We start from the raw sequence: 15,844 nt of genomic DNA, 5'->3' as shown, positions 1-15,844 counted from the left end.
GGGAGGAGAGGAGTGGAGTCTGACATCCATATAGTGGCCCTTAGGGAGTGACATGTGGTGTGTGTGAAAAAATGAGAGTGCAGCTGCAGAGTTAGTGTGTGTTGGGATGTGTGTGAGGTAGATTTCCATGAGTGCTAGGAGATGGAGGGAGCAGGTAATAAATAGGTGGTGGATGACAGTGACCTTCCTTGGCCATTCCAGAGGTAGCAGGAGAATGGGAAGGGAAAGGGGTAACAAGAAGGGCAGGGATAGAGAAGGAATATATGGAACCTAAGAGGTGAGTGTGGGTTGATGAATTACAAGGTAAGCAGCTTCCCCTCTTCGTCCTCGGGAGTGACTTGGCCCAGAAGTCCTCTTGGACCATACCTAGTATGAAGCCCATACAGTCGGGGCTACAGAGGAATCAGCCATGTCCAGTTGTGTGAATCTCTTGCCCCCCAGAAGAGATCACTTGCAGCCAAGACACTAATGAACGACCCTGGGCTAGGATCTGGTCAGGAGATTCTCCCTTCCCTGCAAAGGCAGTAGTAGGGCTCGGGCTCGGGCTCGCTGGGCACGGAGGAAGCCCAGACGCGGGGCCGCAGATCGCTTTCGGGGGACTCAGGGAACTCCCGCTGCCAGGGGGGACGGACGGGCCGGCTCAGCGCCTGCCCGGCGCCCGCACGGAGTCGGGCTCTAGGTGTCCTGCGTGGGACTGGGAGGGGTTAAGCCGGGAGCCCCAGCCCGGGGGACGGACAGGCGGACGGGCAGGCTCAGGCGCCTGCTATACGGAGTCGGGGCTCTAGGTGTCCTGCCTGGGAGGGTCCCTGCTGCATTGCAGCCTCTGCGCTGCTCCGTGTCTGGCGCGCACAATGGCGACTCCCAGCCCCAGCAGCGGCTCCGGATCCGGCTCCAGCAGCGGGAGCAGCACTCCGGGCTCCCAGGCGCACACGACGGTCAGCAGCATGCAGGGTGAGCGACCCCCGCACCAGGCCCCGCCCGCTCGGTCCCCCTGCAACGGCGCGCCCGGCCCGGGCTCCGCACCTCGGCCCGGCCGCTTCCGGGCCGCCCTCGTCGGTCCGGTAGGGCCGGCAGGTCGGGGCCGGCTAGGCCCCGGCTCGGCTCCTTTGCTCAGCGGCGGGAGCCGGGCCCGGGCCCGCCGAACCGCGATGGCCTGTAAGGCCGGGGCGCCGCGCAACCCTCGCGACGGACCCCGGCCAGCTGCCCCGAGAGGGAACCGGCCGACTCCCGCCCTGGGGGCCGCGCTCCGGGCCGAGAGGCCTTAGGTGCTGGGGCGGCCATGGGCCCCCGATTGCGCGGAGGAGGGCGGCAGGCTGGGGGAAGGGTGCGAGTGTGTGTAGGGGGAGTGCGTCCACAGTGTGTGTGTGTGTGGGGGGGGGGGGGAACGGACGGGAGTGTGCCCACTGTGTGTGTGTAGGGGCGGACAGGACGGGAGTGTACCCGCAGTGGGGTGTGGGGGGGAGTGTGCCCGCAGTGTGTGTGTGTGTGTGGGGGAGACGTGAGAGTGCCCGCAGTGGGTGCGGGGGGGGGGAAGAGTGTGCCCGCAGTGGGTGCGGGGGGGGGAAGAGTGTGCTCGCAGTGTATGTGTGTGTGGGGGGGCGGACGGGACGGGAGTGTGCCCGCAGTGTGCGTGTGTATGTGGGGGGGGGGGGGGAGTGTGCCCGCAGTGTGTGTGTGTGTGTGGGGGGGTGTGCCTGCAGTGTGTGTGTGTGTGTGTGTGTGTGTATGGATGGATGGATGCCCATGGGGGGGGGCGTGAGTGTGCCCGCAGGGTATGTGTGGGGATGTATGCCCAGAGGGTTGGGGTAGTGGAGTGTGTCCGCCAAGTGTGTGTGTGTGTGTGGGGGGGGGTGCGAGTGTGCCCGCCGGGTGCGTGTGTGCGGGGGGTTCGAGTGTGCCCATGGTGTGTGTGTCAGAGGGGAGACTGGGGTGAGTGAGTTTGCCTGAAGCATGGAAGGGGGAGCCAATCTTGGGGGAGTGGTCAGTGTGCTGGGGGGTTGTGTGGGTGTGCTGTTTTCCCTAGGGCTGGAGGTGTTTGAGTGCACACGGGGTGCTCCCTAGCTGAGTTTGGTGACTGCTTTGGGAAGTGATTGGGGAGGGTGGGGGGGCGGTCCAGATGCCTGTGCTGGCAGTGCTGTGTTATTCAGTGACTGCATACTATCTCCACTTGCCTTCTACTAATTAGTGACTAGCAGAAAAAATGTTGGTTTTACCATGTAAATCTCAGCTGATGTTGGAGCCTCATCTCCTATTCTGTGGGGGTGGTGCTCAAGGCTCAGAAATACACACTTAATGTAGCTTGAAAACTGTTGCATATATTTGAACATACTCCTCTTTAGGGGCAACTAGATTCTGCTAGTGGTGTTTTGACTGTCTCTGAAGATCTCTAAACAATAAGAAAGCAGCCATTCTTCTTGGGAAGGCATTCACTTCTGATTTCAGACTCCTACCCTTTTATTAGGTAACTACATGAATAGCAAATAGACTCTACTTTTAAGCATGAACGTGCAGGTTAGATATAGTTCTGCTGCAGCAGGTTATTTTGATGTAAGACTGGCGTTTTCCTCCCACTAACACATGTAAGCTCTGCAGCAGAAGAGTCATTGAGTTAAAGTATGTAAACGTGAACATTTGCCAAGGGTAGGCAAGTTTTAGTCTGGATTTTATGCAAGTTGAACCTCTCTAGTCCGGCATCCTCGGGACCTGACTGCCGCTGAACTAGAGAATTTGCCAAACCACGGAAGGTCAACGTAGAGTGCCAGTGGGTCTCCCTAGGCACGGGAAGTAGGAGTATGGGGGGTGCTGCAGCACCCCCAGGCTTTGCACCCAGCTGGACCCCCTGCTTGGGGGCCCTGCTGCTACCCGGAGTGCTGGCCCTCCGCCTGGGGTCTTAGCTGCCGGCCCCAGGTCCTCCCCCTCCCTCCCGGAGCTTGAACACCGCGAATCAGCTGTTCGCTGCGGTCCGGAAGCGCTGGGAGGGAGGAGGAGTTGGTAAGTGCGGGGCTGCCAGCACGCGGGGGGAGCTTGACGCCAGTGCATGCTCTGCACCCACTAATTTTTCCCCCTGGGTGCTCCAGCCCTGGAGCACCTATGCCGGACCACGGATGTTGCCGGATCAAGGAGTGCTGGATTAGAGAGGTTTAACCTGTATCTTTTTAGATCAGTGTTCTGTCTACTTCTTAATATTTCTTGTGGCAAGTGACTCATCCCAGTATGGCTGTTCTTTGCCCACCATTCTGGGCAAAGGTTTAAACTGGGAACTCCTAGAATGTTAGGCTGATCTGATGCAGAGCATAAGGCTTTTCTTTTCTTGTGTTACTTTAGGCTGCAGTTACTTCCTGTAGAATTTCCAGCAGCATGTGTGCCGCACAAACTCTGTGGCTGGAAGGGAATGACGGGCATACATTTTTGCCCTGCCATGAGCATAGTTGGAAACTAGTACTGGGAGCAGCCAGGCTCAATTTATCCCTAATTTTCCAACACAAGGTCTCAGAAAACAAACCGTCTAATAGTGGGTACAGTTTTATTTAGAAACTGGTTTCTTAATAAAAAGCCAGATGAAGAATAGGTCTGTCAGTTGACCTTAGAACTGTAACCCTAGTAAATTGAACATTGTAAGTGTTGACTTGTAGCCTCTGCCCAAATGTCAGTTTCCGAGGGCATGTCCAGACTAGGCAAATAGGTTGTGTTTTAAGATGTTCGCTAACGTGCTTTAAGTAACGTGTATTTACACACCACTTAATATCTAGTGGGCACAAAAGCAGCAATGTTTAAAAACGTTAGCTGATTGTGGTAAATGCTGGGGTCTCTCTATGGTTTACCATAGTCCATTAATATGGTCGTAAACACAACCTTTCTGCACTAGGTACAAAATTGTGTTTAAATTTGCATTATCCAACATGTTTTGAAACACAACCTATTTTTGTAGCCCCAAGTTTGTTTCTGGATAGATACTGCAGTGTCTTGTGTTTATTCAGTAACAAACTAAATGGAAAGTGATATAGTTAAATTAGTGTAATTTCTGTGAGTAATCAAGGCTTGTGTCACACTTTATCAGCCAGTCTCTTGCTGGATTGGGGAGGAGCAGTTCTGATTTGGCTCCTAGTGACTACATCCCCATTCACTGAGCAGTTCTTTATTTCTTGATCCCTCATTTCTTTTACTTTAATATTTGCTTTGGGAAAATAGACTAAGAATACTTCAATGATCAATTTATGGTTAAAATATTAGTCTCTTATTTTGGTTGTGGCTAACATTTCAGCTTTTCATAGTGTTACTGTACGGTAAGGTAGCAGGTCTTTTCGTCAGTGTCTGAGGACTGACCCCTCTACCCTTGCAAAAAATTAGAGACTTGGGCAATGTCTACACTATAAAGTTAAGTTGTCTTAAGTTAGGCCGACATATAGCCACCATTGTAATTAAACTGCTGTTGCATGTTCTTTTTTCTGAGGAGTGTGTCCACAGTAGCAGCTCTTGCATCGACACAAAGAACAGTGCATCTTGGGTAGCTATCACACTGTGCAACTTGCTATCATCTGTCCCAGGGTGTTTTGGGAAGGGTTTGCAATGCCTCATGGGGGCAGTTTCAGCATTCCATGATGTAGTTTTCTCTGTCCTATCATTCCATGGGCTTCCTAGTATATTTAACACCACTTTTCAACAGCCCCTGTAACTTGTCCATCCGCCATCTCTCCGAAAGCACGGATCCTGCACTGCTCTCCAGTACTGTGGTGAATGTTATGAACACAATGCACCTGATCCTGCAGTATTTTATGAGCTGCGTGTCTGATGACGATGCCTTGGTGTCTGGCTTACAGTGTGCCATGGAAAGAAACAATTCAAGATTGCTGTTAGCATTCACGGAGCAGCTGCACATGATAGACCATCAGTTCTGGGCTCGAGAAACAAGCACTGAGTGGTGCGATCGCATCGTTATGCAGGTATGAGATAGCGAGTAATGGCTGCAGAACTTTCAGATGTGCAAAACCACCTTCCTGGAACTATGTTTGGAGCTCACCTCTGTCCTCCGGCGCAAGGACACCAAAATGAGAGCCGCATTCACGGTGGAGAAGCATATCCCTATTTTGGCACCAGACCACCTTTTGACGGCGTACATCAACAGAAAGGGCTACTTATCTCTGTGGATCACTGGGGTTGTTTCATCAACACGAGCTGGTCAGAGAAGGTCTGCATCTTTAGAAACACAGGCCTGTACAGAAAGCTGCAAGCAGGGACTTTCTTTCCAGACCAGAGGATTACCACTGGGGATGTGGAAATGCAAATAGTAATCCTGGGAGATCTAGTCTATCCCTTGCCGCTGTGACTCATGAAGCTGTACACTGGCATGCCTGACAGCAAGAAGGAGCGCTTCAACCACAGGGTCAGCAGGTGCAAAGTGACTGTTGAATGTACATTTGTCTGCTTAAAGGGTCACTGGTGCTGTCTCCTCAGGAGCTTAGACCTTAGTCAGGGCAATATCCCCATGGTCATAGCTGCCTACTGTGAGCTTCATAATATCTGTGAAGCAAAGGGGGAGAAGTTTCCCCATGGGTGGGGTGTGGAAGTTGAACAGCTGTCTGCTGCTTTTGAACAGCCAGATACCAGGGCTCTCAGAGGGGCTCAACAGGGAGCTATTCAGATCAGGGAGGCTTTGAAGGAGCATTTTAACAATGAGCCAAAGTAATGTGTGTTGCTGTAATGTGCTGAGCCTGGAATTGTTTTTTTTCACCGGGGTATGAACCTTGTAATGATTGCTTTCTGTGTGCTGCTATAACAATGCAAATTAATCTATTGCTATCGTCTCTGAATTAGCAACAGTCACCATGTGTTGGAGAAGAGTAAAGATTCATTCACTTTCCATAAGTTGATTTTTATTCCACACCTATGGAAACATACCTATGTCATGCTGAGGTAAACTTAATACATAGAGTATCTTTGAAGGAGAAGGGACAGTGAATTCACAAGCACATACGCCAACGAGGCTCTCGCGGCTGTCTGTGTGTCTAGCTGTCATTGTGCGTAATCGCCCGTGCGGTGGAGTGCCTGGGGTACTGTTGCAGCAATGGAAGATGTATGGAACATGTGTGGAGAGTGTAGGGAGGTCATCAAATGAAGTTCTCTATGGGCTGCAGCGGGAGGTGAGCACAGATGTGTTCAGCCTGAAGTTCAGTCGGAGATTGCAGCATATCTGTTTGTTCCCCGAGCTGTGTTATCATTTGTTTTGGCCCTGCTTCCTTTCCTCAGTATCCCTCCACATTTTCTCATTGATTGTCTCTCCCCAAGATCTTGGCTCGCAATCTGAAGCACCAGAGGATTGCAGCACCTTGAACATGTCTTCCTTAGACCTCTTCTGTCTTCTCCTTATCTGGCCGGGCTGCTCCGCCAGTGTGCATGAGGAGACCCTCAAGGCCACATCTGCAGCTTCTAAAGAAACAATGGACATAGGTCCTATTTTCAGTGTACTTGCACCGCTTGATCCAAACAAGTTACAAGCACAACTTTCTCGCTTTCCCTTACGAGTCATACAGCTCGGTGGCAGCCTCAGCCATGCCCAGAGTGGAGCAGGTGAGTTGGGACAAAGGGCAGGGGGTAGCGCTGGGTTATCAGTACAAGTGCATAGGATTATTGTACTGAATACTGGCACATTTTTTCACAGGCGGAGGTAATTGTAGCTGATATCTCACTCCTGAGGGTAAGCAAGGCTGCAAGGGAGCACTTCCTGCATGCGTGTGGCTACAGTCTGGATCTATATGCTGCTACCTTGTGTACTGAAATGGTGTCTGCTGAAGTAATTGCCCAGTGGTGTGGCAAAGTGGCCTACTGCAGAGGAAGAAACAAGGCAGCTCTCCCAAGAAATCTTCGGCAGAGGATTGCAGATTACCTCTAAGAAAGCCTCCATAGAAATCTCCAGGAAAATTCATGGGAGATCCCACTGTGCATAAACAAACTTTTCTGCTTTTCTGAGAAGCAGATAGCAGCAACTCTACCTGTATTGGTTATTTCACTACCTTTTGTAGCCTAATTAAAAAAGCATTACATGAGCAGATGTGTCCCTATGGTATTGAAGCAAATTGAGTACATACCAGAATTTCTGTCCCCTGCATCATGCTCAGCTCAGCTGGATTGCAGGGAGTGGCTAGATTGCTCTGGATTCAAAAAGAGGTCCTGGCTCCCCATGCCACCGGATCTCCCTGTTGCTTGTCTCCCATCCTCCTTCGCCTCCACTTCCTTGTTCAGCATGTTTTCCTTGAGGTTCACTCTGGTGGTCAGTGACTCCAGCCCCCCCGAAAAGTATCCACGGGGCTCTTGGTGTTGGAGGTGGGATCGCCACCGAGGATGGCATGCAGCTCCTTGTAGAAGTTGCATGTCTGTGGCTCTACACCAGAGCGACTATTTGCCACCCTTGCATTCTGGTATGTCTGCCTGAGCTCCTTGAATTTTACACGGCACTGCTGCGTGTCCCTGTCATAGCCTTTGTTCTCCATGGCCTGAGCGATCCGGCCTTAGATATCAAAGTTCTTGCTGCTGGAGTGGAGCTGTGACTGCACAGCTTCCTCTCCCCACAGACCCAGGAGATCCACCACTTTCGTTGTACTCCGGGCAGAAGTGCGTTTGCTGCGTGGTGCTGGCCTGGTCAGCTGGACAGTTGCTATGTTAGCTCACCTGCTAAGCAGACAGGAAGAGCAGTTTTAGAACTTCCCTGGGGTTTTAAAAGGGAAGGGGTGGATGCCTGTGATTGCTCTGCTTCCCTGCAGCCAGGTACACAATGGGCATTGTAGCACACCTTCTGGAGGCCACTTAAGTCAACACAAGCAATGCAGTGTCTACACTGACACTGTGTCGCTCTAACTATGTCCTCGTAAGTGTTACGCCTCTCGTCAAGGTGGTTTTATCAAGTTGGTGTAGCAGGTGTGTGACAGTGGCGGGCAGAGCATTGTACTGTGTACAGCTCCATAGTTAGGATGATGTAAGCTGCCTTATGTCGACTTAACTTTGTAGTATAGACAAGCCCTGGTTTAAAAAAAATCACTGTCTTTCAGTGCAGTTGGTGTGTTTTTTAAAGTTTTAAACCTTTGAAAAATCCTCTGTGCATTAGCAGCATTTACAGCTGCTTCAGACTGAGACTTTACTGTTTTCATACTGAGGAAACACTGTAATAAAATGCTATTTGCCTTGTTTTTTGAAATGTTGCATTCCTTTTATTTATAGCAAAAAATATAAACGATTGCTCTCCTTGTGATGGTGGCAATAAGGCAGAAGCAAGAACTGCTCTTTTTCTGCACAAGTGTGTCAGGGTTTGTCTGCACTTAAAATGCTGCACCACTTCAGTGATGACATTACTTACTGTGAGGAGAGGGGTTCTCCCTGCAGTTTAGGAACTCCACCGCCCCGAGAGGTGGCAGCTAGGTCTATGAGGAGTGCTTTCTGGCTAGGTCAGTTTAACTGTGTCGCTCAGAGGCGCAGATTTTTCGCTTTCCTGAGCGAAGTAGTTATACCAACCTAATTTCGTAGTGTAGACCAGGCCTCAGTTTGCACATGCATGGGTAAAGTATCACATGTGTAAACTAATGTTGACAAGACAACTTGAAGTTTTAACACTTGGTTTATCTACACTCAGCTGTTATGTGTATACCTTTTTTCTTAGCGAAGGCAGGGTCCAAATTGTTAGCTTGTCTTCAGAGCTGTTAAGAGGGCTTTCCAATTGTTATGTTAACTTGATTGAACTCATGAATGAAAAATACACTCTTTTTGCCTGTGAAGATAGGGTCATCTAAAGAAACAAAGTTGAATGGAGAAAGTCTCCCTTCTTTTCCTCTATGTAATTTTCAAAAGTAAGTTAGGTGGAAACACACTCACAATCACTTGTGTTTATAGTTCCTATATGTGTGGAATGTGGAGGGCTTGGGAGACATGATTGTAGTTGGAATGGAAGTCTAATATCTCAACAGAATTTATAGAGGAGAAGAGAACTTGCTTATGTTTAAAATAAAGCCCACAAAATATCAAACTAAAGCGGACTTTTAACGTCTACTGCTTTTGGAGCTCACAAGTTTTCTATGGATTTGGGTTTGATAAGTTTTAAACAAAACTTGAAATTTGTGCTAAATTTCATATAAAGTGTGCCTCACTAAAAAGTGAAATTAAAAGAGAAAAAAAACTGTCCAGTCTGGGCAATGCAGGAAGGAAACAGCACCAATGGCAAAAATTCATGAGGGTTTCAATGAGGCGATGCCTTGGTATAGAGTTGTTTTAGTCTCAATCTTTGGAGCACGCCTTCGTGGTGTGAGATGTTGTGTCAGCAATTCTGCCCCATTCTCTACCTTGTGACTTCAGTGATGTGGTATGGTGAGGGCTTGGCCATACAGTCAGGTGACAAGGGAGTTCAACCCCTTCAGGGGTATCTATGTCTCGAATAATGTCTGATAAAGTAATAGTAATCAAGACAGCATCTTCTGCCCCTCCTCGACTCCTCTTCAACCTCACTTTTCTTGAAGAGCAGCGACATGCAGAGCTTTTCCCTGGAGTCTCTCAGCAAAACCAAAAAACAGACAAAAATACAAACTAAGCAATGTCCACCCATCCTGGGCTTGAGCTGTTAGTCCATCTTTGGTTCTTCCTCTGCCTGTCTTCTGTCAGGCGCTTGCCACAGAGAAGAAACTCCAAACCACCTCTCTTCTGGATTTCTTTCTCCCAACTATACTGAACTCTTTTCTTTTAACTCCTCCCTGAGTCTAATACACTCTTCAGATGTAACAAGTTGAGCTAATAGAGTTCTCAGGCTCTAGTTAACCTCTTGTTCTGTGGGGGGTATATATACCCTTTCACGTCTGGGTAAGGAGCTTTCTGTATGAGTCTTATGTTTCCACTGTCATTTTAAAGTTTGGAGTATGCTGGTCTCCACCAGCCTTCAGAAGGAGTCCACTGTTTTGTGCCCTGGATTAGAGCCCTGTGTGGATTCAAAATTTAGATCCGTGGATATAAATTGGATATCTGTGGAGCTGCAGGGCTCTACCAGGAACCGCAGCAGCATGTCTGTCTGCTACTTGCAGGAGCCAGTGCCCCGCAGCCCCACCCACTGGGGCGGGCACCAGGCACATTGGCAGCTGTCACTGGTTGCCCTAGTGCAGGGGTGGGCAAACTTTTTGGACCGAGGGCCATATCTTGGTATGAAAATTGTATGGTGGGCCATGAATGCTCACGAAATTGGGTTTGGGGTGCAGGAGGGAGTGAGGGTTGGGGGTTGTGGGCTCTGGGGTGGGGCAGGAAAGGGGGAGTTCAGAGTGCGGAAGGGGGCTCCAGGCTGGGGCAGGGGGTTAGGGTGCGGGGGTGGGGTGGGGGGGGGGGGGAGTGCTCTGGCTGGTGGTGTGGGTTCTGGGGTGAGGCTGGGATGAGGGATTTGGGGTGTAGGAGGATGCCCCAGGCTGGGCCCAAGGGGTTCAGAGGGTGGGAGGGGGATCAGGGCAGGGGATGGGGGCATGGGCTCTGGGGTGAGGCCAGAAATGAGGAGTTCAGGGTGCGGGAGGGGGCTCCAGGCTGGGGCAGGGTGTCGAGGTGCAGGAGAGGGATCAGGCTGGGGCAGGGGATCGGGGCACAGGAGAGTTGCAAGCTCCGGGCGGCACTTAACTGAAGCAGCTCCTGGAAGCAGCAGCATGTCCTCCCTCCCTCCTATGCACGCAGCCCTGTCCGCAGGCACTGACCCTACAGCTCCCATTAGCCGCAGTTCCCAGCGCTTGGGGCAGGGACAGGCTGCCCCGCCCCCTGGCTGCCCCTAAGCTTAGGAGCTGGAGCGGGGACATACTGCTGCTTCCGGGAGCCTCGGCACCCATGTGCGCTGGGCTGGCTCCAGCAAACCAAGCAGGTGCTTGGGGCTGCACATTTTCAGGGGCGGCATTCCAGCCAGCCTCTCTTTTTTTTTTTTTTGGGTGCTTGGGCGGCAAAAGCCTAGAGCTGGCCCCGGCAGCAGCAGCGTGTCCTGCACTGGGGGCGCCCTGGGGCCGCTGCAGTTCACGTCGTGGAGCAGTGCTCGCACCTTATGGCCGGGCGGGCTCCGAGCTCAGGACACTTGAGCTGGGGGCCACCCCTCGGGGCACACGGAGCCGCCTGCAGGTGCCACAGGGCGGCCACCCCCCAGCGCCGCAGCTGGGGCTGGGTGAAGCGTCCAGAGCTGCCCAGGGACTGCAGCAGGGCCGCCAGAAGCAGCAGCAGGAGTGGAGCCATAGGCGGGGTGCTGCTGTGCGGGGCCCGCGTCCCGCTCTCTGGGGCTCCGCTCCCTCTGGAGCTGCCCTGACCCGGCTCCTCAGCCCCCAGCCAGGGCAATCCCCCGGCTCTGTCCTCCCCAGTCCCGGCCGGTCCTGGAGGTGGGAGCCTTGTCTGGAGGACCCTGGGCTGAGGCGTGGCCTGCGTACCCCGCTGCTTACCCCGACCCTGCCAGCGCTGGACCGGTTAGAGGTGAGGGGGGAGCGGGTGGAGTCAGCGCTAGTGGGGGGGGAAGAACCCAGGGGTGGGGGGTGTGGGTGGGGGGGAGAGCCCAGGGTTGGGGTTGGGGGTAGCCAACAATTTTTTTGCTTGGGGTGGCAAAAAACCTAGAGCTGGTCCTGTATGTGCAGAGCAGCCTCTGACCCCGCTCCCCAGCTGGAGCACGGGAGCTGGGCAAGCCCCAGACCCCACTACCCAGCAGGAGCTTGAGGGCTGGTTTAAACTGTCTGTAGGGCTGGATGTGGCCCATGGGCCATAGTTTGCCCACCCCTGCCCTAGTGTGTGCAAGTGGCTCTCATGCCCCCAGACGGGAGTTCCTTCCTCGCAGCAGTCTGAGTCTCCTGTGCGGGGGTGTGCGAGCTGCTTGCACACAGTAGTGTGACCAGGGACAGCTGCCGATGAGCCTGGTGCATGCCCCAGTGGGTGGGATTGGGGGCGGTACAGCTGTGCCGGAGGAGCGGCCGTTGCATGGCACTGGCTCCTGTGAGCGGTGGCCCGACATGCTGCTGCTTTCGCCGCTGCAGTTCCTGGCAGAGCCCTGCAGCTCCGTGGATATCTGATTTATATCCGCAACGGGCTCTACCCTGGATCTTTTTCTCCCATACTCAGCTCATTGTCTTCTATTAGTGAAGATAAACATTTCCTTACAAATATTTTCATGGCACTTCTGCCATGGTACTCTGTGCCCAGCTTCATCCTCAGCCTCTCTATTCAGAGCAGTAGCAATTGCAATGCTGCAACAGCAGTGTTATGGAGAAGGCTCTCTGGTACTTTCTCACAGTTCTTTCAAGGCTGGTTCTTTCATACATTTTAAGACCAAAAAGCACCATTATGATTATCTAGTCTGACCTTCTATATAATACAAGTCAGAGAACTTCATCCAATAATTCCTACATCAGGCCCAATAACTTGTGGTTGAACCAGAGCAGATCTTTTAGAAAGAGACATCCAAGCACAATGTAAAGACTCCAGGGGGTGGAGAATCCATCATTTCCCTTGGTAAGGTGTTCCAGTGATTAATTAGTTTTACTGTTAAAAATACACCTCTACTTCGATATAACCCTGTCCTCGGGAGCCAAAAAAAATCTTACCACATTATAGGTGAAACCGTTATATTGAACTTGCTTTGATTCACTGGAGTGCGCAGCCCCGCCCCCCCGGAGCGCTCTTTACCACATTGTATCCGAATTCGTGTTATATAGAGTAGCGTTACATCAAGGTAGAGGTGTAAGTGCCTTATTTCCAGTTTGAATTTGTCTAGCTTCAGCTTCCAGCAATTGGTTCTGGTTATTCTTTCATCTGCTAGATTAAAGAGCCTTCTATTAGAAATTTTCTCCCTGTGCGTAGGTACCTCCAGACTGATCAAAATTCCTCATAACATTGTATTGAATAAGCTAAGCAGAATGAGCTCTTTAAGGCAGGGCTTCCCAAAGCATTAGGCATAACTTCTCAGGGGCTCTCACATGCCTCTTGCTTGTTCTGGAGAGTCTCAGCTTTCACTTAAAAACTGTTGCGAGCTCCTGGTTGTAGAGAAAACCTTCAAAATGTTAATAGAGTGTAACCAGTATATCACTGTCTGCCTATGACTTTGTCCTCGCTGCTAAAAAATTGTATGTGTATGGCAAGATAACCCTCACATGTTCGTTATCTTGTGGTAAAATCCTAGTGGAGACAAGCTCCCTGTAGTTTTTACTGTGAAGGAGCTAGGCATGGGCAACACTATACTATATGCCATCAGGGGCTTGTTCACCTGCACATATGCCATCATGTGCCAGCAATGCCCCTCTGCCACGTTCATTGGCCAAACCGGACAGTCTCTACGCAAAAGAATAAATGGACACAAATCAAACATCAGGAATGGTAACATTCAAAAGCCAGTAGGAGAACACTTCAACCTCTCCGGTCACTCAGTAATAGATTTAAAGGTGGCAATTTTGCAACAGAAAAGCTTCAAAAACAAACTCAATGAGAAACTGCTGAACTAGAATTAATTTGCAAACTAGATACCATTAACTTGGGCTTGAATAGAGACTGGGAGTGGCTGGGTCATTACACAAATTAAATCTATTTCACCATGTTAAGTATCCTCACACCTTCTTGTCAACTGTCTGGAATGGGCCATCTTGATTATCACTACAAAAGTTTTTTTATTTTCCCTCCTGCTGATAATAGCTCATCTTAATTAATTAGCCTCTTAGAGTTGGTATGGCAACTTCTACCTTTTCATGTTCTCTGTGTATATATCTTCTTACTATATGTTCCATTCTATGCATCTGATTAAGTGGGCTGTAGCCCACGAAAGCTTATGCTCAAATAAATTAGTTAGTCTCTAAGGTGCCACAAGTACTCCTGTTCTTTTTGCAGATACAGACTAACACGGCTGCTGCTCTGAAACTTGTTTCCACTAGGATTTTACAGAATGGTAGCGAACATGCTTTAGTTATCTTGAGGTAAAAATACCCTTTTTTTGCATTGAAGACAAAGCCTCGGTTTGCAGAGAGACTAAAACAGTAGCTGTGAGGTATGAACCTCTCCATTCATTTCAATGGCTATGGTTGCCGATGCCAATGTAGATAGGTCAAACATAGATATTGTTAACTATTTCACTGCTCATGAAAGCATGTCAGAAATGAATGGAAGTATCTTGTATTATAAAGATCTGCACCATCGCTTTCCAAAGTGAGGAGGGCAGGAGCGTGTGTGTGTGTAAAGGATACCTATAATGATAGGTGGGCTTTTGACGACACATGGTGGAATTGCAAAGCAGGTCGTGTGATGAGTTTCATTCTCCTGAGAGGGGGGCTCGGGTTTCAGATGTTTGCACAGGCTGCTGCTCCCATTATTGGACAAAAGTGCTCAAGTCACTCTTGTGACTCTTTTCTGACTCTGATTTTTTCAATGTTCTCTTTTGAAGTGTGGTCTGGACACAGTATTCTAGTAGTGGTCTCACCAGTATTATCTCTCTGCTACTGTTTTGTATTCATTTCTCTGTCCCATCTTCTCAGGTGTGCTCTCAATTCATTATTGGAATTGCTTGGAAAAGTTTGCTTGACATCTGTTCATCTGATTAACATTTTTGTTAGGTGAACTTCTCTTAAAAATTGGGCTTAGAATCATTTTGACATCATGTGCTTGGAAAACTGAAACAGCTGATTCAACAGAGCAGACTTTGCCTAGGTCTCATTCTCCCCCATCCAAGATCATTCATGTCCCCATCAGAACACATGGTCTACTTTGTTTGCAGGTGGTCAGGTTAAGGGATCCACTGCAGTTACAGAATTCTTTGATAGAAAGACTTCTTATCCATTGGAATTTGCTACCAACCCTTTTTTGTCCTCAGTCTCTGACACAGTGGCTCCTGATGATCTTCTCCCTGACGTGAGTGTCACAGGTCATGTTGTGTGACAAAGTTCCTCCTCTATCTTGGTGGGTCCTGCACCTATTGGTGGATTTTCTTGCCTCAGAGATTCACCATGTGGGTTGGGGAACAGCCCAGAGACCTTCCCCTCTGGAAGAACCCACAGTCCAGGTCAATTGGGAGGTTTGGGGGGAACCCGGGCCCGTCCTCTACTCCAGGTTCCTGTGGACTGCAGCTGTCTATAGTGCCTCCTGTAACAGCTGCATGATAGCTACAACTCCCTGGGCTACTTCCCCATGGCCTCCTCCAAACACCTTCCTTATTCTTACCACAGGATCTTCCTCCTGGTGTCTGATAATGCTTGTGCTCCTCAGTCCTCCAGCAGCACACCCTCTCAGCTCCTTGCACCTCTTGCTCCCAGCTCCTCATACTCGCACCACAAACTGAAGTGAGCTCCTTTTAAAACCCAGGTGCCCTGATTAGCCTGCCTTAATTGATTCTAGCAGCTTCTTCTTAATTGGCTCCAGGTGTCCTAATTAGCCTGCCTGCCTTAACTGGTTCTAGCAGGTTCCTGATTACTCTAATGCAGCCCCTTCTCTGGTCACTCAGGGAACAGTAAACTACTCATCCAGTGACCAGTATATTTGCCCTCTACCAGACTCCTGTACCCTACTGGTCTGGGTCTGTCACAGTTGATATGCAGACAGCTTGTGGCAGATGGAGGGTGGAGGGAGAAAGGAGTTGAAGTGGGAGTCATTTGCTTAGAATTGGAGCAATCAAATTTCTGCTGTCCCGTCCCAACGATTGTGATGGAAGCTTCAGCTTTTTGTGTTCCTCAAACATGCTTCTCATAGTTTAGACCAGCAGAACTGCCCTGAGTGGTGGGCATCCTGATAAATGTAGGTTGCCTCCACTTGGATACAGAGTAGTCTCTTATGTGAAAATTTTCTGTCTACGCTGTGAATATTAGACAATTGAATCTGAATCAATCTGGGGGTCTCTATGACAGCA

General features: G+C 50.2%; 1 protein-coding gene across 7 annotated transcripts in view; it reads left to right on the top strand.

The window, feature by feature from the left end:
* Nucleotides 1-726: 726 nt before the first annotated feature.
* The window catches only part of MAP2K4 (mitogen-activated protein kinase kinase 4), a 168,962-nt gene continuing 153,844 nt past the window's right edge, over nucleotides 727-15,844 (top strand). For 4 of the 7 annotated variants that reach the window (XM_054047059.1, XM_054047060.1, XM_054047061.1 and 1 more), the window contains exon 1: nucleotides 727-951. In XM_054047059.1, the coding sequence (XP_053903034.1) occupies nucleotides 852-951 (100 nt within the window). In that variant the 5' untranslated portion in view covers nucleotides 727-851. The remainder of the gene's footprint in view (nucleotides 952-15,844) is intronic. The other 3 variants (XM_054047062.1, XM_054047064.1, XM_054047066.1) reach the window with 2 other exon arrangements.

The sequence above is a fragment of the Malaclemys terrapin genome, chromosome 13 (genome assembly GCF_027887155.1).
Source record: "Malaclemys terrapin pileata isolate rMalTer1 chromosome 13, rMalTer1.hap1, whole genome shotgun sequence".
Lineage (NCBI taxonomy): Eukaryota > Metazoa > Chordata > Testudines > Emydidae > Malaclemys > Malaclemys terrapin.
This window is presented reverse-complemented; position numbering and strand designations above follow the sequence as displayed.